Source organism: Pipistrellus kuhlii, unplaced genomic scaffold (genome assembly GCF_014108245.1).
Source record: "Pipistrellus kuhlii isolate mPipKuh1 unplaced genomic scaffold, mPipKuh1.p scaffold_m20_p_5, whole genome shotgun sequence".
In the NCBI taxonomy this organism is placed as follows: domain Eukaryota; kingdom Metazoa; phylum Chordata; class Mammalia; order Chiroptera; family Vespertilionidae; genus Pipistrellus; species Pipistrellus kuhlii.
The window spans coordinates 6,042,652-6,067,593 of NW_023425551.1; the positions used below are offsets into that span (position 1 = coordinate 6,042,652).

At 54.7% G+C, this 24,942-nt stretch overlaps 1 protein-coding gene across 1 annotated transcript; it reads left to right on the forward strand.

Moving 5' to 3' along the window:
- Nucleotides 1-475: 475 nt before the first annotated feature.
- ZC3H12D (zinc finger CCCH-type containing 12D) lies at nucleotides 476-24,185 on the forward strand. The gene is made up of 7 exons (XM_036413246.2): nucleotides 476-599; nucleotides 2,381-2,386; nucleotides 7,265-7,643; nucleotides 14,422-14,561; nucleotides 18,723-18,957; nucleotides 22,035-22,141; nucleotides 23,410-24,185. Exons 3-7 carry the CDS (start codon nucleotides 7,336-7,338, stop codon nucleotides 24,135-24,137), a joined length of 1,518 nt encoding a protein of 505 aa, XP_036269139.1. The 5' UTR covers nucleotides 476-599; nucleotides 2,381-2,386; nucleotides 7,265-7,335; the 3' UTR covers nucleotides 24,138-24,185.
- The last annotated feature ends 757 nt before the right edge of the window (nucleotides 24,186-24,942 follow it).

Consider the following 24,942-nt stretch of genomic DNA (forward strand, 5'->3'; position numbering starts at 1 on the left):
GTAGCCTGGTCCCCCAGCCCACAGGACGTGGGGCCTTCCTAGGGACTCTGTGACGGAGGGACAGGGTCCTTCCCCAGGCCCATGGCCCTGGGCACCCTATCTGCCCAGCCGCTTCTGTGTGCTGCAGTCCTCTGTAGGAAGCTGGGAGCCCGGACTGGTCTCCGGGGCCTGTGGGCTCAGCTGTAGCCAGGGTGGGAACTCGGAGCGGAAGTCCCCCCCTCACCCCGTTAGCGCCCCAGCCCCTCCTGGCTTTCCTGTGCTGCCGGCCAGGGGCCAGGGCCCTCACCCAGGGCTCTTTTGCATGTGGTTGTTAAACTTTGATTCGTGACTCATGCTGAGGCTCAGGCTTGAATGCCTCCCTCATTTGATTGCTTTCTTCCTCGCCTTGTTGTGTTTTTTTTTTTTTAAACCCAAACCAAAAGTACCTTTGCAGCTGAGCGGACCGCGGCAGCCAGGAAGTGGTGCTCGGGCATAAGAAGCCTCCCGCAGCCACGTGGCCTCAGTGGCACCTGGGCGGCGGGAGGAGCGGGCAGCGCGGCAGCTGGCCCGCCCAGAGGAACGGAGGCCCCGGAGCCACTGCGAGGACCGCGGGCCAGGCTGTGCCAGTGAGTGCCAGGCTGTGCCGGTGAGTGCCAGGCTGTGCCGGTGAGTGACGGCCGGCTGGCAGCCTTGTGTGCAGAGCCAACCAGCGTAAGGGTGGGAGGGGGCGCCGGTTGGAGAGCAGGTCTTGGGTGAGGAATCTGTTTTCTCACACCTGAAATCTTTGTAAGTGCTCAGATGGGGGAGAAAAAGAGGTAAGCATTTTCAATTGCCTTGAGGTGAGATCTTTGTTTAGTTCAGCAAAACTGTCTTTGATTGCAGGATGGTTTTTGTGGGAGAAAGGTTAAGCAGAGGAAGCTCCTTGGTTTCAGTAGACACTTGTGCTGCAGTCTTCGGGAGGGTTTTAGTGTTATGAAGCCGGGAGGAACAGGACCCTGGACACTTTTTAAACCCGTGCCACGCTCTGGGAGGCTTCTAGATCGGAGATTGCAGTGTGGGCGCCAGTTTCCTGGCCGGCCACCGGCTCCTCCGGAGGGTGGCTCTGGGTGCTCCACAGGCCTGTGAGGACGCCGGAATGCATTTTAATGTGAAGACAGTGCTGGCTAATCCTCTGCCCCCATGAGAAGCCTCAGCCATGCCCCCAAGACCATACGCTTTTCTCCAAGGCCAGGGAGGCCAGCTCCGGAGTGCCAGCACCTGACATGTGGAGAGGCTGGGAGTGGAGGATGGCAGAGGGTTTTGCTTTTTTTGAAACGTCGCTTCCGAGTTGCCCTGGGCTGTACATACTCACATGTAGCCTGTAGTCTGTAGCAAGAGACGAGTTCAAGGAGATAACCAAGGGTCAGGCCAGTCTGCCCACACACACAGCAGCAATTCCCGGCAGCCAGAAGGTGGCAGCAACCCGAGTGTCCGCCGTCCGATGGAAGGCTAAACAGAATGCCGTACGTACACACAGTAAAGTATTACTCAACCTGAAAATGGAGGGACATTCTGATACATGTTACTGCAAAGGTGAACCTTGAGGGCATGCTGCTGAGTGAAATAAGCCATCGCAGAAGGACAGATGCTGTGATTCCATGTGAGACCCACAGTAGAACTATTTGCCGTGGGGAGAAGAGGGGAGAAGGAGTTAGTGTTCCATCGGTATAGTTTCCACTGGCGAAAATGAAACAGTTCTGGAGATGGATGGTGGTGATGCTTGCTTAATTCTAACGAACTGCACTCTTAAAAAAATAGTGAACATGACAAACTTTATGTATATTTCACCACAGTTAAAAAAATTGTAACTCTCTTTAAAAACGGGAGGTGGGGGGGGGGGGGCAGGCCTGGGCTGAAGTCCTTGCCTCTCTGTGACTTCCCCAAAATCTAACTGACTCCACCGAGAGCTCTGGAGCTGAGCTGAACTGGGCAATTTCCGCCTGGGCCCCCACAAAAACTCGCTCCCCGTCACAGGGGAGCTGGCAGAGGGGGCCGGGGGTGGACTTGGGGGTCTGAGGCCGATGTGGGGGTTCCCTCTGCCCTGAGGCCCTGAGCAGCTGTGGGCAGCACCCTCTGACCTGGGAGATGGTGGGAGTCACTGCTCTTGGGAGTCTGGTCTCTCTCCCCCACTTACTAGCTGTGGGATCTTGGGTAAGTCAACAATCTCTCTCTCCTCCTCGGTTTTCTCACCTGCAACATGGGCAGCCCTTTCCGCCTCCCAGAGATGTTCGCCTTTCCAAAGATAGGCTAATTCTCTGTTTAATTAATTGTTTTTATATATGTTATATTATTTAAAATAAAATAATTTATTTTATGTTAGAAGGAGGTGCCTTCTAACTATAAAGCATTGCATGCACGTAAGCTGCTGGCTCCCTACAGGCCTTCCCTCCCACTTCCTCCTCATGTTCCTCTTTATTCCTGTCCCCAGGGCCCTTCCTGGGATGGATTGTTGTTTCTAGAAGGGCCAGGTCTGCTGACTCCCATTTCCCACCGGTGAGGTCCCACGTCCCCCCTCCTCCACAGCGTAGTTGGGTCACCGCTGACTTGGGCTTCTACCCGAGCAGCAGTCGCCGCACTGCTCACCCAGGAGAGGTTGCAGTGCTGAGCCTGTGGGCGCTCCTGAGGAGACCCGGGAGATTTGCAGTGTTACTGACCAGTCAGGATTGTGACTTCCAGTCAAGATTGAGGAAGAAAGCTCTCGTGAACTGGTTCACCCTCTCAGGTCTTAAAATAAAGGAAGGAGAAGAAGCCGGCCGTGTAGCAGCTCAAAGACCGTCCCATCTGCAGGGAGCGATGGGGTGCGGGGCCCCAGAACAGCCCCCAGCCCCGGCCTCTCCCTTATTTGGAAGTTTTCAAAGGAAATGAAATTGGTTTTAGAGTCTCAGGGGGAAAAGCCTCTACGTGGGCAGATGGTTCAGTGAAGGCTCCTCAGAAGGCGGCTGTATGGGGCCTGAGCGCTCTGCAGAGAGCTGCTGGCGGCCGGGCCTGGTGTGGCCACTCACCCCCCCACATCCTCCCCCGGGTGAGAGACCTGCGGTTTTTATCTTGAAGATGTTCAGGTTTCTGTCATCCCAGAACGCAAGCTTACAGAGCTCACACGGACTCTCCTCGTAGCTGTCACTCTGGGGCCAGAGAGGTCGCCTGACCCGTCATGGTTGGGTCCCCCCTCTGCAGTGACAAGCTGTTGCCTCCGCCCTGAACATGGCTCAGAGCAGCGGGTGTTTCTGGCTCTACCTGTGGTCGGTCTCTGACATTTATGAGCTTTGCACCCTTCACTCGGTGCCCCTCTGAGCCTCGGTTTCTCCACTTATGCAAAGAGAGTGCTTTCATTACCGCCCACCCACCAGAGATCATGGAAAGTTTGAGCAAGAGTCTCTACGTGGACGCAATGTGGAAACAACGAGTACTTTTATGTTCGTGTTGCTTGTTTCTGTCTTTCTTCTCTTCTCTCTGACTTTAGTCCCGTCCTGCTAGTCTTTCTCTCCTCCCCCTCTTTCTCTTCCATTTCTCTCTTTCTCCCAAACCAAAGTAAGTGCTGCAGTGCACGCGTCAGCAGGGAGGGCTGGGTGGAACTGGAGCTAGAGCTACTGGGACTGGTAATGCTTCTTGGCGATGTGACAGTGGGGTTGGGCCTGGTCGGGGGGCGGGTGCTCCGGGCAGAGGGAAGAGCTGGAGAGCAGGCCGGCTGGCCTGGGAGAGAGGGCCTTTCAGGGACAGTGAGCGGCTCCTGGGGGGAGGCTGGGCTGCCAGGCGGGGTGAGTGCCTCCTCCTCCATGGAGATTGGACCCCAACCCAAGGGAACAGCCGTCTGAGAGGGGACTGGCCACTTGCTAGGAGTAGAAGGAGAGGCTGGACTAGTGGTAGCCAAGGATATTGGAGGGTGGGCCTGGCCCCGTGCGGAAGGGCCTTCAGACTCATGCTGTAGAGTTATGGCGTTTGCTCTGTGCAGGGCGGAGGCACACAGACGTGTTCGAGGAGATACAGGGAGTCGTTAGTCAGTGCACGCACTTGATTGGAGCGGTGGGTGACAGTGGGAGAAGAGCCCCCGGGAGAGACACATGGCCGGCTCTGGCTGGGAAAGGCCTGTTTTTCCTTTGTTCTCAGTCTGTGAGGGCCCTTCTGGTCTCTCCTTCCCTCAAAGGAAGATGACTCATTCCTCACCTGTGTTTTTAAAACACATTTTTATAATCAAAACTATTGTATTTATCATCATGATTTAGGGCTTATTGCTTACGTTTGTTTTCTGTTTTCCTGAATAGGTTCTGAATGAATTGAAATTAAGTGTGTTTTACTTTGTTTTCATAGAACTGAGTTGCAGCACAGTAGGTGATCAGTGTTTGTTACACGAATGAATGAATGAATGAATAGATGAATGAATGAGTGAATGAACGCACTAGCGTGGTGGTGCTGTGAATGTAAAAGAGAGGGTGGTTATGGAAAATATCCAGGAAGTAGAAGTAAAGACATTTGAATGTGGATGTAAGAGAAAGGGAAGAAGAGATTCTTCTTTGGGCCTCAGGGAGAAGCCATTTATTGAGATTCAGAACCAAGAAAAAGAAACAAACATATGGGGAGAGAAGATAATTTCAGCTTTTGACATTTATTAAAGGAAAATCTATCAAACTCAGGTAGAGTAGGCATATGCCAGGTATTGGTGATTCTGAGACAAATAGGTCAGAGTGCAGTTCGCAGATTCCTGAGAAATAAAGAATTCAGCATGTCATGACAGGTGTGAGCAAAGTGCCCAGTGGGTGAGATGACCAGCCTCTCACTCTGTCTGTGGAGTTAAGGGTGACCGCTTTGAGTGCACTTGAGCTGAATCTCGAAGTTTGTCAAACCAAACAGCATTCCTGGTGGAGAGGAAAGCAGGCATGGTGACGTGAATGTTCTGGAATAGTGGGGGAGCCGGGAGGGATCCAACGTGGCACCAGAAAAAGAGCTGGTGGGCCCGTGGTGGGCGGTGAGGTCGACAAGTGCCACCCCAGCAGCCTGCTCAAGAATCCAAGGCCTGCCTTGTAGTCACCACGAGTGCAGAGATATTTATAATCTGAGGGCGCTAGGGGTCCAGGCAGGGGGGTGATGGCGATAAATAGGCGCAGTAGAGGCCTCTCTGTCCAGGAGTCTGGCTGAAAACTGCCCTTCACCTACCAGCCCCTGTCATGGTTGGTTCTGTTCGGGCTCCAGCACCATAGGGAGAGGCCTCGCATGAGAAGGAGAAGCTGAGCTGGGATTCTAGAAGAGAGATGTGGATCCTGCAGGGGATTCCTGTGGGAGACTAACTTGAAGGTCAAGACCAAAATCAGCCAGCACCATGGTTCCATTGAGCATGATTTGTAACAGGGAAAAATGGAAGGCAACTTAAACGGCATCCTTTGGCATATGGTTAAACACCATTCCTTCCTTCCTTCCTTAGTCCAGCCATCTGTCCATCCACCCAACAAATACGCATCAAGGTTCAGCTGTGCCAGGCCCCCGTTCAAAATGTGGAGATGCAGTGGGAAGAGCAGATAAACAGGCATGGGAAGATTGCCACAACTCATTTTTTACAGCGAGGAAGGGAGAGGGATAGAGAGTTAGAAACATCGACCATCTGCCTCCTGCACACTCCCCACTGGGGATGTGCCCGCAACCAAGGTACATGCCCTTGACCGGAATCGAACCTGGGACCCTTCAGTCTGCAGGCTGACACTCTATCCACTGAGCCAAACCGGTTAGGGCTCCACAACTCATTTTTAATAAGAAAAGCACGTTGTTGAAGATTACATACAGTATGGCACTATTTATGTTAAAAAAAACATCCTCCTAGGACAATACATCTGTGTGTCTGTTAGATAGGCAAGTGAATGCATAGAAAAAATGCTGGGAGAGCGCAAATACTCAGCAAGTGGGATTTGGGGTGTGTCCGAAGAGACAGAATATATTTTTATATCTTTTTATTCTTATACGTCTGCATTGTTTCACCTTCTCACAGTTAATTTATTTTCAGGATTATGTCTGTCTTCTAAGGTGTTTTTTGAAAGATGCTGGTCTTTGTGAGGAGAGGAGAGAAGGACCCAGTCTGTCCAGAGTGTTCTCTTGGTTAATCATCTTTATTTGTAAACATCTGGCTGCAGCCCCACCTCCCCACAGAGGTGCGGGCCACGCCTGGGGGGAAAGGATCCCAGTGGATGAGGACCTAGAGGTTCAGAGTGGTCTGAATTAATTGCTAGGGAAAGCCCAGCCAGTGCAGAGAGTTGGATTTGGGTGCACTTGCTGGGCATGGAATTTGCCAGGGGGATTTTTCCTTGTTTAAGCTGAGGAGCTGCATGAGTTTACCAGAACTGCCATAACGAAACACCACAGATCGGGCACTCTTGATTATATGTACATCATATGTTATATCTTATGTGTTACATATTATAATACTATTTTGTGTAATAATATATGCTATTATGTAATATTTTACTTACTATTATGATTGTGTCCGTGCTGGAGGCTAGAGGTCTGAGATCGAGGTGGTGCAGGGTTGGTTCTGAGAACTCCCTCTGCAGCTTGTAGACGGCTGCCTTCTCTCTGTCTTCCCATCGTCTTCCTTCTGTAGCCGCCTGTGTCCAAGGCTCCTCTTCTTACAAGGACACCAGTCCTATTGGATCAGGGACCTCTTTTTAACTTAATTACCTTTATTTTATTTTTTACAGAGAGGGAGGGAGAGAGAGAGAGAGTTAGAAACATCAGTGAGAGAGAAACATCGACCAGCTGCCTCCTGCACACCCCCTACTGGGGATGTGCCCGCAACCAAGGTACATGCCCTTGGCGGGAATCGAACCCGGGACCTTTCAGTCCGCAGGCTGTCGCTCTATCCACTGAGCCAAACCGGTTTCAGCTTAATTACCTTTTTAAAGACCCCCAGCTCCAAATTTAGCCACATTTTCAGGTATTGGGGCGAGGGCTTCAAACTGTGAATGGGCATGAACCCAGTTCTCCCCGTGGCCAAGCTTCAGAAGCATTTCTTCCGCCTGTGTGCCAGGGTCCCAGGCCTGGGGACCTCTGGCTGGGGATCCTTGCCGGGGTGCTGTGTGGGGCCTTGAGCAGCGTGATTGCATCTGTGGCTCCCCAACCACACCGAGCAGCTGAAAATCCCCACAGGGGCCAGGCGTCCTCAGCGCGATTTCCTGACAGATACGGGAGAGTGGTGCGTGTGCCCTCCGTAACCTGACGGCCAGCCCGGCTGCCCAGACAGCGCCTGACGGGTGCCTTTTCTCTTTAGCTCATACCGGTGGGGCTCTGCCAGGACAAAGCCGGGGGCAGGACCCTCGCCAGGGGCCTGGCTGGCACAGCATGGAGCACTCAAGCAAGATGGAGTTTTTCCAGAAGCTCGGCTATGACCCGGAGGACGTGGTCCGGGTCCTGGCCAAGCTGGGCCGGGACGCCCTGGTCAACGACGTGCTGCAGGAGCTGATCCAGACGGGCAGCCGGCCCGGGGCCCCGCAGGGCAGCGCCGCCCCCCTGCTGGTCCCCAGGGGCTCCTGTGGGACCCCGGACTCCATCCGGCGCGGGCTGGGCGCCGACCCCGAGGAGGAGGAGTGCGGAGACCCGGCCAGCTCCTTGAGACCCATCGTGATCGACGGCAGCAACGTGGCCATGAGGTAGCTTCCTTCTCTCCGGGGGAGGGATGACGACGGGATTGGGTGGGAGGCCTGGCCCTCTTTTCAGTGGTTTGGCCCATGGATGGGGCTTTGGATCCTTTCCCATCCCTTAGTGGCTGTGTGGCCTCAGGTAAGTTGCTTACCCTCTCTGAGCCTCACTTTTTCCTTCTGTAATGCATGAAACCACCCTAGAAGGGAGCTGCATGAAATGCGGAGGACAGAACCTGACGCGCGCAGCGAGGGTTCCACAGTTGGCAGCTGTTATCACATGAACCCCGAGAGAGTCCTCTTGGGAGGCAGGTTGTGGGTAACTGGGCCAGAGCGGCCAGTTCTTCCAGGGTCCTGTCGGGAGTCTGTCCCCAACCAGTTGTGTGATTCTGGGATTCTGGGAAAGCCGAGTTTCTCCTTTCCTCTTCTGCTTCCCTCGAGGGTGTGAGAATCAGACGGGAGAATGAACTTGAACTTGGTTGGCAGCCCTCCGCTGGGGCTGTGGGGTGGGGGGTGGTTCCCGAGGTGCGTGAGGTGGCTCCTGGCCCCAGGCTGCAGACAGGGCTGTTACTATCTGGGTATGGGCACCTTCCGTGTTGCGTGTTTCAGAGATGAGAGCGACAGGCCCTGCCTTGTTGTTTTTCCTGGTGAGGCCAAGCTCAGTGGTGAGAGAATCTCTGCGGCCTCCCCCACACCCCCCGCTGGGCCGGGCCAGGAGGAGGCATTGCCCACACTCGTGCATTATCCTGCTGCTTGGCTGGGTGACCGCAGGCGAAGGGCAGAGCCCTATGAACTCAGTCCCCACAGCTGCAGCCAGACAGGCTTTCCGCTCCCGAGGCCGGGCTGCGGAGGGGACGAGGAAAGACTGTGTTGGCAGCAGCACTGAGGCAGCAGCGCACCCTTTGGCTGGCAGGGGCCTGGGGCCTTGGTCTCCCTTGGAATTTGGAACCGCAGGAATGGCTCAAGCCCAGACGCTGGGCCTTGGGCTGGTCCTGTGTGCCCTGCCTGGTGGGTGGGAGGTCAGGCTGTAGCTAGAGGGGGCTTCCTAAGCTCGATTAGACCAGAGAGGGAAATGGAGCCTTTTCTCCAGGGCTCAGGGGCTGGGCCTTAGGGGTCTGTTACCTTCTCCCGCAGGCTCCCAGGAGCCTGTGAAATCCTGTTTAAATATATTCTATTAATTTTTTACAGAGAGGAAGGGAGAAGAAACGGGAGAGGGATAGAGAGTTAGAAACATCCATGAGAGAGAAACATCGATTAGCTGCCTCCTGCACACTCCCCACTGGGGATGCAACCAAGGTACATGCCCTTGACTGGAATTGAACCTGGGACTCTACAGTCCGTAGGCCAGCCCTCTATCCACTGAGTCAAACCGGTTAGGGCTGAATCCTGTTTAATGCAAGATCTCTGGGGGAGCTGTGGGATTTTTAGGAATCCAATAGGTTCTGAAGGTCCTAGAAAGAAAGTCTAAGGGGTGGGGAGAGGGGATCCTGGCCTCCTATTGACCGGGCCCCGCTCCCTTTGGGCATCAATAGAAATACAAGATGTATTTATCACTGTAAATATCACTCACATCGCAGACCTTTCCGGGCGGAAGGTTTTGTGAGCCCTGAGCGTCCAGATCACAGGAGCAGAAAGGCTGTGGGGCACAGGGGGCACAGAGGGCTTCGCACCGCAGGGAAGCACAGCATCTCTCCCGGGACCGGAAGTGTTTTAGGAATTGTTCTGACAGGCTGGGTGGAGGGTTTTCTTTTCACGGAAGTCTCTGTTACTGTGTGGAGTTCAAATTGGAACCACATCCTCTATTTGCACGTGACCGTAATGTGTCCTGGCTACATCCATTTAGTCCCACCTCTGGCCCTCCAGCTGTGGCAGTTTAGTCCCTTCGAGCTCAATCTGCGAGTTACAGATGCAAACCACCTCTGAGGCTGTCCACTAAAATGTGTCAGACACGTGCTGCCCGGAAATCACCCCGGTGAACCAGAGCGCATGCATCTGTGCGTGTTCTCAGCGTGCGTACCACGTGCATGCACACGCACAGGTCTACACAGGCATACACATCCCCGAAACAAAGGACACATTGCACGGCCACCACGGCCAATGCGACTTGCCCTGGTCTAAGGCCAGTCTGGGGGAGAGAGGGGTCTGAGGTGCAGCTCCCTCTTACAATAACGCCGCGTGTCCTCCTGCCAGACTTTCAGCGGGACCAGGCCAGGCCCTGGCAGATCTCAGGACAGATCCCAGCGTGGGGCTTGCCCTTCAGAGGGAGCGGATGGATGACTGAAACCCAACGCCGTGTCTAGTTATTATCTCTTGACCTCAAAACTCAGTTAACCTCAGAAACATGGTTTCTCAAAATTCTCCTTTGCTGAGGTTTTGTAGTATTGCAGACCTTGTCATTCTGTGTGTGTATGAGGTGTTTTTTTTTTTAGTTACCTAAATAGAAATCTGTATTTTAAAATATATTATTATTATTATTAAAGCTGTAGGTTTTATAAACATACTAGAGGCCCAATGTATGAAAATTTGTGCCAGAATAGGCCTTCCTCCCCTCAGCTGCTGGCACCAGCTTCCCTCTGGCACCCAGGACCCTGGCTTTCCTCCTCTCGCCATCGGCAGGCACCTGGGGCCCGGGCTGGCTTCCCTCTGGCTTCAGCTTGGTCAGGAAGGATGTCTGGACATCCGGAAGATGTCCAGTCTAATTAACATATTACCCTTTTATTATTATGGATAAATAAATATACTTCAGAGAAAAAGGAAGAGGGAGAGAAAGATAGAGACATTAATGATAAGAGAGAATTATTGATTGGATGCCTCCTGCACACCCCCTACTGGGGATCAAACCATGACCTCCTAGTCCAGTGGCTGGTAAACTCATTATAGTCCACAGAGCCAAATATCAATAGTTCAACGATTGACATTTCTTTTGAGAGCCAATTTTTTAAACTTAAACTTCTTCTAATGTCACTTCTTCAAAACAGACTTGCCCAGGCCATGGTATTTTGTGGAAGAGCCACACTCAAGGGGCCAAAGAGCCGCATGTGGCTCGCGAGCCACAATTTGCCAGCCACAGTCCTAGTCTCTAGAGATCAATGCTCAACCACTGAGCCATGCCCATGCTGGCCCCAAGTGCTTTTTATTCCCCCCTCAAGCGCTTTTTAAAGAAGTGGGAATGTGTTTGCTCAAAGCACATGAGAGCCTGGCCTGTTTCACAAAACACATACTATCCTCAAGTCATTTAAATAGATCCACATCCCCTTTCCTCTCATTGTAACGGCAAAGGGATCCCATTTGGCTCTTACGAGCAGGACTGATGGCCTCATTAGCATTTCCTAAGTGATAGTCAGCTTCAGTGAGAGTTCTAAGTTGCAGTGTCAGAACCAAGAAGCCAGCCCTCAGGCTTGCCCCATAGCTGTGTATTTCATGTAGAAAACCAGGAGGTCCCTGTGATGTTGGAAAGCTCTGTGCCCATTGGGTCACCACTTGTCGTTTGTGGCTGCCTGGCCCCTGAAATGTGGCTGCTGTGACCACATAGCTGAATTTTAATATTCTGCATTCATTTGCATTTAAGTGCAGACAGCCTCATGCCGTGAGTGCCCACCGTGCAGCTCTAGCCTTTCATCTCACCAGCTACATGACCTTGGTGGGAATCACCTTCTATGAGTCCTTTTTATACAATTAAGAGGTTAGACTAAATAATAATCTTCACTGTTTTTTTATCTCTAACAGTGTAAGATTCAAGATGGTTCTTTGATGCATGACTTGAAAGAAATGACTTTTTTTTTTTTTAAATCAATAAAGGGATTTTTATTCTTTGTCAGAGGTTCAGAGAAAGTAAGTAACTCGCCCAACGTCACAGAACACTAAGTGCCAGGCTCTGGATTCCATGCTCTGCCAAAGCCCTCCATTTCCTCCTGCACCAGGCACCTCTGCCTTTCCATGGCCATGTCCAGCCTTGGAGAGGGTCTCAGGGTGGGAGACCCTGACCCCAGGGCTTTTATCCTGGGCCAGGGCCTGCCCAGTGAGCCCCGGACTTGGACTTGTCCACTGCAGATAGGCTGTACCGAGCCCCTCCGCAGGACCCCAGGTGCTTGCTGCAGGACTGGAGCCCGGGACGCTTCTGCTGCTGCTGCCGCCAGTTTTCAGGGGACCCTCTGGGCATCGGGGTGCATGGCTTGGTGGCTCTGTTGCAGTCTGACAAGTCCAATCCCCTCACCTCCGTCCAATCCCCTCACCGCCACATGTGTATGTGTGCATGTGTGTGCGTGTGTATGTATGTGAGAGAGTGAGATGGGAGTTGAATATCTGGGTCACAATATACCTGTCCTTTAGGAAAATGTCCAGCAGGTTTTATTTTATTTATTTTATCTTTTTATTAAGATATATATATATATATATATAGTTGATTTTTTTACAGAGAGAAAGAGAGAAAGCGATAGAGAGTTAGAAATATCGATGAGAGAGAATCATCAATCAGCTGCCTCCTGCACGCCCCCTACTGGGGATGGGCCTGCAATCAAGGTGCCTGCTCTTGACCGAGACTGAACCTGGGACCCTTCAGTCAGCAGGCTGACGCTCTATCCACTGAGCCAAACCGACCAGGGCTGTCCCGCAGGTTTTAAAAAGAAGGTTGCTTTCATTGAAAGCAGATTGGAAGCTGCCCGCGGTGATTGGGAGGAACTCACGTGACAAGTGCTGTGAGCCGCAAGCTCGCTCTGTAGGCAAATTAAGCAGAGGCGTGATTTGAAGGACCTCAGCGTGGGGGAAATCCACCTGATAATTTCACATCCTCTTACTGCCCCGGGCAAGGCTTTCATTTGACTGTGTCTTCATTTTGGGGTACTGGGCTTTTGGTTTTGAGGTGTTGCTGTTGATGTTTTTAAACCATTAGAAACCTCAGCAGCTTCTGGCATCTTTTGGAGGAAGGAATCTTCAGCGAGTGGGCTCAGGGCTTGACCAGGCCCCCATCAGTGGGTTCCCACGGCCGGGGGCTTGGCCTGGGGTTCCGACCTACGTCTGCAATGCACCCTCCCATCGGTGAGATGAGGGTGCTCCAAGCAGCCCCTTGCCTCTCCCTCTTTCTTCAGGCCTAAGCTGGGGGTGATCCCTGCGTGAGAAGGGTTGTAACTCCAGGTTCAGAGTGTTGACAACTTAACCCCAGATACAGAACAGTCCAACAGTGGTGCCCTGTCCGCGTCACACCCCAAAGGCCTGTGCTGTGAGCCGCAGAGACCGCGGAGCCTTCTGGGCAATCGTTGAAGATCCAGACCTGTCCCAGTTAGATGGTCCTGTCCCCGTTCGGGGCTACATGTTAACTGTGGCTGCCTCAGGCATGGCTGTCATGTAGGCAAAATGTGTCTCAGGCCCCAGCCCACTTCCCCTTTTTCCACCCTCCCTTTATTCAAAACCTACCCTCCTGTTTCCTTTGCCCAGGGCCTGAGACACTGGCCCACAGTGTCTAGTAATAAGCGCCCAGCCCCTCCTTCCCTGTTAGCAGCCAGTAACGCGGGCTCCACAGGAGTGGGGTCTGGCTCTCAGGGGCAGAGGCCGGGGAGGGCGAGGGATGAAGGGAATAAACGGAGTTGGGAGGAAGCGGTTGCAGCCCAGCAAAAGAGGCTCTGAGATCGGCCAGATCAGCAAGCTGGCATGCCACTCTGCTTCAGTTTCCTCAAGGGCAAAGCGGGACAAAGGTCACTTCCTCCAGGGCTGGTTGTCACAATGAAATGCGGTCCCTGTGCAATGTGGCCTGACACACAGGGCTCTCTGCGAATATCAAAGTCAGCTCCAAGAGGCGCTCCCGCTCTGCAGCCCCTGCCCACAGCCCCGTGGAAGTGGGTGCTTGCACACTGATGCTGAGCGGGTGGAGGAAGCTCAGGCGGAGGGTGCCTTTGGCTGGGTGCTGCTCTCTGTAGGTGGGGCATGGGTTCCCGGGGTGACCATGGGCTTTCTTGTTTGGCTGGGGCCTCTGCTGGCTCCTCGTGGAGACACATCCCCATGAGAGGAGCTGGCTCCTGCTATGGTTCAATTCTTCGATTGCCCTGAGCTTTCTGTGGCCAGAACTAGGGCAGCCCTGGTGGCATTCTGAGGTTGGTAAACAAACGTGGCAAGGATGGAAACCCAGATGATCTTCACATCTCAGAAGAGACCAAGGCTTATGAGGGAAGGTTGGAGCGGGGCTGTGAGAGTCAGTCCTGCAAAGCAGTAGACCTGAAACATACTTTGGATCATATCATATCATATCATATCATATCACATCACATCTACTCCCCGTCTTAAACCCTTTTGTGACTTCTCACTCCTCTTAGGAGCAAGAAAAATCTTCAGTAAAGCTTGCAAGGGTCGGCCTGGGCTTGAGCCTCTTCTCACACCACCCTGTCCTTCCTGCCACCATTGATGTCTGTGGTGGAATTTATGGGGAATGTTGGCCTCCTTGCTTAGGACCTGGGAGCCTAATAACATAGTTACAGCCCTCTCTTAGGGTGAGAGCATTCTGCAGATGAGTACTCCCCTCCAGCGTATGTTGATCTTTATTAGCTTCGGTTAATAAGAGAATCTGGTCTATTAATCCTGGGAATGCACACATGTTGGAGCCTGAGGCCTTCTACAAACTACCAGAAGCTACGTGGTTCCAGTGAAGAGATATATTTTGTGCAAAGAATGAACTATATTTTTAAAATATAGATTTGTCTGATTCCCTCTGATTTTGAGACTGCGATCCATGGTATTCCCAGGGGAAATCACTCGTTAGAAATCCTTTCTGTGTGTGTACAGATTATCTGTTTTCCCATTATAGCCATGGAAATAAAGAAGTCTTCTCCTGCCGGGGAATCCAGCTGGCTGTGGACTGGTTCCGGGAAAGAGGACACACCTACATCAAAGTTTTTGTCCCATCCTGGAGGAAGGACCCGCCAAGAGCCGACACCCCTATCAGAGGTATGCTGGCACAGGCGCATGCTCCCCAGGTACTCTGCGCTGTCCGCCGTGGTCCTACTGCTGTTTGCAGTCAGGGATCTGCAGAGCTGTTTGTCTGATGAAGTCTTCCTGAGCTCCATGCAGGCACTGACTGTGTGTGCTCACCGCCACAGCCCTGACACCTGGCACTGACTAGGTGCTCACTAGATAGTGGTTGAATACATGAATGAGCAAATTGCTTCATCTTTTAGTGTGAATGATTAAGTGCCAAAAAGAATTGTGTTTTACAACTTTGAACACTCTGCAGAAAGATTGGATTTGCACCCCACCCCTCAGAGAATGTAGGAGCTGAGAGAGACATTCATTCAGTCTGGTGATATTTATTTATTGAGTCCTGGGTCCTGTCTCTTCATAAACACACACACACCCCTCCCACAAAAAACACAACATATGTTCTGACTTAAAAAAAAAAAAAAAAGGACACTGGGACCCAGGGAATTCTTCATTTTTAATTCTTACGTCATATAGGTTTATTTTAAGCTACACAAACAGGGCTTTATTTTTGTTTGGCTTTCTTATAACAAGAAGCCAAATGCTAAGCCATTGGCCTTTTTTCAGCCAAGTTGATGGTAGGGTTGACCTCCTGGTGGATTCTGAAGATTTCTTTGACTTTGTCTTTCAGCCTTTTCCCTAAAAGCTTTTGTTTTTAATTCTATCGATTACTAATTGCTCCTACTTCTCTTAATTAAGAATTCTCTCTTTAATTTTTAAGTAAAGTGCTATTCTTATCTTATGGATGCAGTATCTCTTTAATAATTCTTTACTATTTCTATAGACCAGTGGCCGGCAAACTCATTAGTCAACAGAGCCAAATATCAACAGTACAATTTCTTTTGAGAGCTAAATTTTTTAAACTTAAACTTCTTTTAACACCACGTCTTCAAAATAGACTCGCCCAGGCCGTGGTATTTTGTGGAAGAGCCACACTCAAGGGGCCAAAGAGCCACATGTGGTTTGTGAGCCACAGTTTGCCAAGCACTTCTATAGACTATCACAAATTCTCTTCAATTCCATAAGTCATATTTATTTTTTCCTTTGTTCTCCTCTCTCTCTCTCTCTCTCTCTCTCACTCACTCTCTTTTTTGTGCTGTTAGGTCTTTTCAAAAGTCTGGTGATCCTTTGGTTGTCAGTTTTTATCTATATAATACAAGCCTAAATGATTGTTATGATGGAACAACCAGAACGACCAGTCGCTTTAATGCGCACTGACCACCAGGGGGCAGACACTCAATGCAGGAGCTTGCCTCCACAGGAGAGCGCCACTCAGCCAGAATCCAGTCACACAGCTGGTGAGTGCAGCAACGGTGGTGCCACCTCCAAGGCAGCACTAAGGGGCAGTGAGCTGAGTGTAAGGAGTAGTGAGCAGGTGGCAATAAGTAGCAAGGGGTCCTGGACTGTGAGAGGGATATCCGACTGCTGGCTTAGGCCCGATCTCCTGGCAGGCAGACATCCCCCGAGTGTGCAGGCCAGGTTGGGGACCTTCTCTCCCAGTGCATGAATTTCATGCACTGGGCCTCTACTTTGTGAATAAAAAACCAGATTATATCTATGAAAGCCCCTTGCCACGGGCTTTCTCTCTTAGTATGTGGATCGTTCCCTGAAGGGCTGGGCTGACCTCAGGGGGTGACGGGCAGATTTCACCCAGCACACCCTGCATGGGCCACAACAATGATGGTCTTACTATAGGAGGACAAAGGCCACATGGGAACTTCCTCTTCCTAGCTGGGTTTCATGTTCCTTTGGCTCAGACATAGGGAAAGGTGGATGCCGCTGCCCCTGGAGTAGCCCTGCGTTAGCATCCTGACTTCCCTCCCTCTCCACATGCCTGGAGCCCCCCTCTACTCAGCCTGCTGTGCACATCCTGGCCTGGGGCTCCCTCTGCACATTTTGCATCTGTGTGATCCAGTCTGCTTTCTGTCTTCCTAAAATCTGTCCAAATCCTGGGTTTGCTGCTGTCCCCAAGAACATCTTTAAAAAAAAAAAAAAAAAAAAAAAAAAAAAATATATATATATATATATATATATATATATATATATATATATAATTGATTTTTTTACAGAAAGGAAGAGAGAGGGACAGAGAGTTAGAAACATTGATGAGAGAGAATCATTGATCAGCTGCCTCCTGCACAACCCCTACTGGGGATGTGCCTGCACCCAGGGTACATGCCCTTGACCAAAATCGAACCTGGGGCCCTTTAGTCCACAGGCCGATGCTCTATCCACTGAGCCAAACCGGTTAGACAGAACATCTTTTAATGTGACGTGGGATCCCCTCCCCTTTTGTACTTCTTTGCTGCCGTTTCAATGGGATTATGAGAAGCAGGGGCATAACCACGTGTGTGCAGCTGTCCACCATGAACTGCTTACCTCATATCATTCTTTATGGTCTGAACGTGGAGAACGGAGGCTTTCAACAGTTGTGCCATATTTAAATCGATTCTGGGTAAAGCACAGGGGTAGGGAAGGTATTTTTAAACAAGCCACATACCTGCACATGTGTGGGAGGAAGATTCATACATTTGACTACATTAGCATAAGAGCCTGTGTTCATTAGTGGATGCCACAGAACAGTGAAATGAAAAGGGCAGCCTCAAACTGGGAGAGGCTCTACATCACTGTTCCTGATAAAGGATCACTGTCCGGGCTCTGCAGAGGATGTCTCCAAATTAATAAGACCAAGAACTAAGAGAGAGAAGCAGCAAAATGCGTAACAGGTCTTTCACAGAAAACACAAATGGCCAATAAACATATGAAAAGATGCTCAATCCCATTAGCAACCAGAGAAATGCAAAATAGAGCCACCACAAGGAGCCACTTTACGCCCACCAAAATGACAGAAATTCAAAAGCCTGAAAATGCCTAGTGTTGACAAGGTTGCCTTAGTAAGCTGTGCTGGGTTGTTGGGTAGTAACTTGATATACCCAGTTTGGAAAAACAATTTGGCACTTTTTCCCCCCTATATAATTTTATTTTATTTTACGAAATAATTAGTAACTTGGCACTATTTTGTAAAGCGCCCTTTCCTACAACTCAACCATACCACTCCTGGAGACATACCGGTTCCTTAGTTCATCAGTGAAACATGCTAACCTCTTCCAGCTCAGAGCAACTGGTGTGTGCAGAAGGGCTTTGCTTTGCATGTATGTTTCCAAAGGCAAAGCGAAGGCCAAAGAGCTGACCTTCTAGGATGTGGATTCAGCCCCTCAGGAGACCTTGTGACATCTGTGCACGATCCCCCCTTTGCCAGTGCTGAGCCCATCCAGTCGACTCGCAGACCCGAAGGCAGGAGTTTATCTTCGTTTTACAAAGGCCGACACTGAGGCTCAAAGCGGGGAGAGGCGCCCAAGAGCTGGAGCTAAGACCAGAACCCAGGCTGTAGATTCTTTTTTTTTTTTTTTTAATATGTTTTATTGATTTTTTTACAGAGAGGAAGAGAGAAGGGTAGAGAGTTAGAAACATCGATGAGAGAGAATCATCGATCAGCTGCCTCTTGCACACCCCCTACTAGGGATGTGGCCGTAACCAAGGTACATGCCCTTGACTGGAATCGAATTGGGACCTTTTAGTCCGCAGGCCGATGCTCTATCCACTGAGTCAAACTGGTTTTGGCAGGCAGTAGATTCTTAACCCTGGACTCTTCCCTTGACATTCTTGTGGCCCTCGGAGCTGTCACGGATGCAGTGCTCCATCCTGAAGGTGCCCCAGCAGGTTCCCGTGTCCGCTCAGTGGCTCTCCGCTACTGGGCAGCAGCCTTTCCAGGGGGGGCGGGGGGCTCCGGAGGCGTGGCTAGGATTCCGGTTATAATGTGAATGTCTTTCTCCATAAAGGCCTCTGATGTCTAAGGGACTCTTTTCTGTTGGGCACTCTACTCTGACCTCCTCATGGCTCAGGCAGACAGAAGCCAAGAGCCCCTTGACCCTGGGCAGCTGCCTTATTCTGCTCACCATCTCCCCGATCTTCCTGCCGTGCTGGGCCGGAGGGAGGGGGAGGCGGGCGTTGGCTCAGAGGGGACCCCCCCAGTTGTCACGTGTGCTCCGTGAGCTCGGGATGATCTTGGGGGGAGGGGGTCATTCTGAGGGAGCCGCTCCATGCCGCCCCCCCCCCTCCCTGCGCCCCCAGAGCAGCACGTGCTGGAGGAGCTGGAGCGGCAGGCGGTGCTGGTGTGCACGCCGTCCCGCAAGGTGAACGGCAAGCGCGTGGTCTGCTACGACGACCGTTACATCGTGAAGGTGGCCTACGAGCGGGACGGCGTCATCGTCTCCAACGACAACTATCGCGACCTGCAGAGCGAGAACCCCGAGTGGAAGTGGTTCATCGAGCAGAGGCTGCTCATGTTCTCCTTCGTCAACGACCGGTACGCGGTGGCCGACGGGGGGGCCTCGCCGGGTGTGCTGGGGTGATGGGATGCAACCCGCTCCCGCCAGCCCGGGCCCAGCGGGGCGTGAGGTCACAGCAAGGACGCCAGGCCTGGCGACGGCTGGTGGGGGCACCGCTCCGCTCCTCCGCGGCACGGTCTGTCTGTGCTTCTGCCACTCCTCTCTTTTGGGCCTCGCTTTCTCCAACGGGGCTGCGTGCCCCCGACGCCCATGACCTTTTCGTTCCCGTGTCCACATCTAGCGAACCCGAAAGAGGGCCATCCGGCAGGTGGGCCAAGCGTGGTGGGCTCCGGGCACCATCCCGTTTTGTTTTTTCTCTTTAAAAGAATGTAGCACCTTTGGTAAGAGCACTGCTACAGTCACCGGGGATCTGGAACTTGGTTGTACTTCCTCCTGCTGCTTCCATCTTCTTGTTGCTGTGCTTTGGAAGCATACGGGGGAGCGGGCGGCATCGTCTTGAGGCTGCCACAGTCTTAGCACCAACTCTGTCTCCATTCCTCTTGGTTGAAGTTTTCCAGAGAATGTGCTTGGTTCATCTATCCCCCTAGGTTGGTTCCTCTGGGTCAGGTCCATCTTAGGTAACCGGCTACACGAGGGTCACAAGGCACAAACCCATAAGCAGGTGCTGGTTAGCAGGGCTCCAGGGCCCCCAGACTGAGCTAAATTGGGGCGGAATGTGCTCAGGCACACTGAGGGCAGGGCCAGGGGAAAGGGTGAGACTAGCCTAGGGCAAGACCCTGCGGGGAGGGTGCGGCAGGCTGGGACCTCACTCCCCCTCCTGCCTCTGTTCCAGGCAAGGACAGCGCAGTCCTCACTCTGGGCTCTCCGGCTGGCTGTTAGGAATGTGGTCAGAGACAAGCTCCCCAGCTCTGTGAAGGCAGCGCTGCCTCTCCCGGGCCTTGGCTCCCACCATCGGCGCCCAGGAGCTCGCTGCAGATGAGCGAGTGAGCGAGCGAGTGGCTGCAGCCTGGGGAGGGGGAATGGGGAGAGAGGAGGCAGCTGGCCGGGCCACTCGCACACGGCAGACCATCCCAGACCCTGAAGCCCGGGAGGCAGTGTGGGGTGGTGGAAAGATCTGGGGCTCTGGGAGGCAGGAGGTCTATTTTGAAAACATATTTGTATTGATTTCAGAGAGGAAGGGAAAGGGAGAGAGACACACCCACACACATTAAAGATGAGAGAGAATCATTGACTGGCTGCCTCTTGCACATCCCCAGTTGGGGGATTGAGCCTGCAACCCAGACATGAGCCCTTGACTGGAACTGGCCTGCAGACTGAAGGGTCCCAGGAGGTGAGGTTTCAAACGGAAGCTGTGCAACTTACAGAGCGTGTGTCCCGGGGAAATCACTCAATTCCATTCAGCTGAACGTCCTTTACCTTGAATCCATGTACTTGCATTGGTCAGATTTATGACTGAGATGGTTGTGGGGATGGGAGAGAATTGTACCCTGTTATTCCCAGGCCAGGACACAGTGCCACCAGGGGACACTGTTGCCCCCATCACCACCTGGCACAGCCATGGGGGGTGGGGAGGACCCTCCGGATCCCCAGGGCAGATGCCCGCAGCAGCTCCCTGCAGGAGCCCCCTGGTCACTTCCACAAATGCAAGGCCAGCGGCTCCTTTCTCAGCCCAGGCCTGGAGGAATCTGGCAAGTCTGGTCACTGTGGGTTCCAGAAAACCCTCCCTAAGGTCTGCCGGATCATGGCTGCCTCTGGCCCGGTGACAGCCTGGGGCCCGGGCCAAGTTTCTTTTGACACGCGGGCCTCTGCTGAGGGGCTGCCAGAAGGTTGCCTGGCTGCCAGAGGCAGGGCCTGCCCGCTGCCTGTGGGCGAGGGTGCCCACCCCAGTGCCCTGGGCACGTCCGTAGGGCCCTCTTGGTCCAGCCAGCAGCTGCCTTTGGGAACTTTTAATAACCGCAGCGGGCCGCTCCCCGGATTCTTGGTCGGGGCCCAGCTCCGGGAAGCCGGCTGTGCAGCGGGGATCTGAGCTGCCCGGGGATCGCCCGGCTCGGGGCCGGCCTGGTGGACGGGGTCTGCAGGATGGGACCTCAGCAGGACCCTTGACCCTTAGGGGACACAAACGGGTGCATACAGGCCCTCTGTGTAGAACCCACAGCCCCTCCAGCGGAGGCTCTGTGACTTGGAAGCATCTCCTGGGAACAAAAGTATTCGTAGGAAACACTGGATGGTGCTAAACCAGGGGAGTTTTCCTTCTCAGGAATGTTGTTTTTCCCTTTGAGCTGTTAGCACTCTGAGGGTGCGTTCCCTTCCTGCTTAGACTTAATGCCAGGGAGGGGGAGAGGGAGGGGGAGGGGCAGGGGCGGGTGCGGGGCCTGGCAGTCCCCGGAGCTGACCCCAAACCCACCCAGAAGCCGGCTTGGCAGAGGAGGGTTGGATCTGGCAGCGGGCGGTGTGCGGGGCCGCACTGGGGCCCGCAGCTTTGCTGACTCGCCCGAGGGGGTTCCACACTCGCTGTTGAAGTCAATGCCCGGGTGGTGGGGGTAGCTGCAGAAGTGGGATCTGAGCCCCAAGGACTCAGAGGACCAGGGCTGTGTGCAGCCCCACGGAGGTCTCTCACTTTCTCTGTGGAGGAGCGGGGACGGCAGCTCAGAGCCGCTTTCAGAGTGGACTGGAGCGGGTGGAGAGCAGTTGGCTTCCCTCTGAGTGGATAAGAATCACCGGGGCCGTGGTAAAAGGCAGGTTCCCCAGCAACCTGAGATCGGATTAAGCGCGTCTGGTGGGAAGCCCGGGGCCTGCGCTTGGAAGGGAGTGGCTGGGTGGTTCTGCCCGCTGGCGTGGACCTCAGCGGGAGAGGCTCCTGGCCGCGGCCCAGGGGCTGCTCTCCAGGGATCCGCTGGGCTCCGCACGCTGCAGGCGAGAGAGGCTGTGCTGCTTTCGCACCCTGTGCCGCCTGCGGGTGCAGGAAGGGTGCTGGCTGGGGAGCTGGCCCAGGCCATGCCCGGGGCCGCCATTCTCCCGCTGGGCGCTCGCCATGCAGGTGGAATCGCGGAGTCCCTGCTGGTGGTGCAGTGCCCCCTCTGTGCTTGCTTTCTAGGTTCATGCCTCCTGACGACCCCCTGGGCCGCCGAGGACCCACCCTGAGCAACTTCCTGAGCAGGAAGCCAAGGCCCCCGGAGCCCTCCTGGCAGCACTGCCCGTACGGTGGGTGACACCCCGCGCCCCTGGGCCCAGTTCAGGGCCTCGCGCCTCGATGGCAGTTTCAGACGTTAGGGGTTATTGTAGGAATGAGCTGACATCTGGGCTGCCTGTTGCATGGGAGTATTTGGGGGGGATGGGGGTGGATGCAGGGGTCACACACAGGGCAAAGCTGGTCCCGGAAGCAGGGAGGCTTTGTGCCCCCCAAGCTCCCCTAATAAATCAGTCCCTTCACCTGGCACCTGGCAGGCTGCGTCCCATCCTGTCCCCCACCCCCCACCCCTGGGCCCTTATGGGCAGTGGCCAATGCTGTCATCATTAAGAGCCAGAGATTCTGGCTCAGTGGTTGAGCTTCAACCCACGGACCAAGAGGCCCCTGGTTCAATTCCCCGTCAGGGCACAGGCGGCTTGATCCCCAGTGGAGCGTGTGCAGGACGCAGTGAATTGATGTTTCCCTCATGGATGATTCGATCTCTCCCTTCTCCTTCTCCCCTCCTCTCTCTAAAAATAAATTAAAAAAAAACTATTAAACAATAAGATTAAAAAAGAAGAGTTAGGGGTTTTACCCAGAGCCCTCCAGGGCACCAGGCTTCCGGGCAGCTTTCGCTAACTCGCTCGGAAAGTCATCCGATGTCCCCGGGCCTTGGTTTGTGTGCCCATCGAGGTCCCCAAAAGCCTTAGGTGACAGGGAGGGCCATTTCGTGTTGGCATGAAGGCGAAACACAGTCAGGCTGATGCATTCTGCTCCCTCTCACTCCCAGAGGGGCCCAGGCTGTGAGGATAAACCATTTCCTCACCTGGTAGGACAGTGTGCAGGGAGAGGGCAATGGCTAACACAGGAATGTGGGCAAATGGAGGAAACCGAGGCAGCCCCGGATGGAGGTGCAGTCCTACGCCCCAAGTACCCACTGCCCACCACTCCCGAGACCCCCTATCGGCAGGGTTCCTGGGAGAATGGAGATGGAGGTCCATGGGTGGAGAGGTTTGGTCTCTCTCCCTGGCCACAGGGAGTTCCCAGGCGGACACCCTCCTGGCTGACACCGAGGTTACTGTGCCCAGCGCCTGCACCCCAGGGAGGCGGGTGCTGCCCCCTGTGCATCCCTCCTGCGCCCCGGCCCCTTCACCCCACCTCGCCCTGCCCCACCCAGCTGCCTCCGCATCCCGGGCCCTTTGGGTTAGCGACATCCCAGGAGGGAGCCCGGGGCGGCACACAGCCTCTCCTCCCGCCCTCCCTCCCCAGGTCTCACCCCCGCCCTCTCCCCCGCCCCCTCCAGGCAAGAAGTGCACCTACGGCATCAAGTGCAAGTTCTACCACCCGGAGCGGCCGCACCGCGCGCAGCTGGCCGTGGCCGACGAGCTGCGCGCCCAGACGCGCGCCTGGCGGGAGGAGCGGCCGCGGCCCCGGGGGGAGCAGGGCGGCCCCCGGCCCGGCCCCCGCGAGCCCGGCCTGCCCCCGGCGCGGCGGGGCGCCGACGGGGCGGGCCTGGAGGGGGGCCTCGCCCGGCTCGCCCTCGGCGACGACCCGGGCCCCTTTGGGGCGCCCCCTGCCGGCCTCGCGCCCCGGCCACGCCGCCCCGATTGGGGGGCGCCCGCGGCTCCCCTGTCCCTGCCGGCTCCGCCCGGCCTCCCCCCGAACCCCCGGAGCCCGGCGGGCCCGCCGGCTCGGCCCCGGGCTGGGGACCGCCTCGGGGACCCGCAGGGTGATGACCCGGTACCCCCGGCCAGGCCGCCCGCCGCCGACCCGTGGTCCCGGGAGCCGGGGCGCCCGGCCTGGGCGGGGCTGGGCTGGGGGGACGGCGCCTTGTGGGGGCCCCCGGGGCCCGCGGCCGGCGAGGGCGAGGGGGACGCGCGCGCCCGGGCCCGCGCGGAGCTGTGCAGCCTCTTCCCGCCGCAGCAGGTGGACCGCGTCCTGGCGCTGTGCCCCGCGCTCTCCGACGTCACCGGGCTGCGGCTGCTCATCCAGAGGCTCCGGGGGGCCGGGGCGCCCGTGGGGAACCCCTGAGGGCGAGCCCCAGCCCCTGCCTGCCGGGGTGTCTCCCCTTGGCCCGTGGCTGCCCGCCTACACCTGGGGCTCCCTCCTGGATAAGGATGGGAAGCCGCTTCTCACCGCAGCAGCCGCAGCCACAGGAGCACCTGTGACTGGTACCCAAGAGGCAGGCTGCCCGGCTCCTGCCCAGGAAGGGGGCTACCTCCGTGCAGGGAGGACGTGACTGCTCTTGTCTGCAAGTCTGCGGCCCCTAGGCTCCCCGGGTGTCCGGAGCACTCCAAATTGCAGCTGGGATCCACAAATGGGTCACCAGGTCCACGTTAGGGGTCACACCAGCGATGGAGTGGAACCGGGAATGTGGGCGCACACCCCACACAATCATGCTAAGTGCACAGGAAACCCGCTTGTACGCTAGGCGTGTGTGTGCTTGTGTGGCCAGGCAAATCATGTGGGTCACGGGCACAGGTGTGAGAAGTCCGGGCAAACGGGCTTGGATTTCATCGAATCAAATCTTGTTTGAAACACGTGGTCAGTGGCCAGCGGAGGTGTTGGCAGCCGGGGGTTTTCCTAGGGGCTGTTTCTCTTACAGCCTCGTGAGGGCAACAGAGTTCTGGCCTGCATGGTGGGCTCGCCTGGCCACGCCGGAGCTGTGTGTGTGTGTGTGTGTGTGTGTGTGTGTGTGTGCTGGTCTGTGGGGGTGTGGCAGGGGCACGTTGTCCTGAGCCCCAGCCTGCAGGGCCTTCGCCCTCTCCACACAGCTCACCCATGCACACACAAGTACACACGCAGGTACACACACACTCTCACACACACACACCAT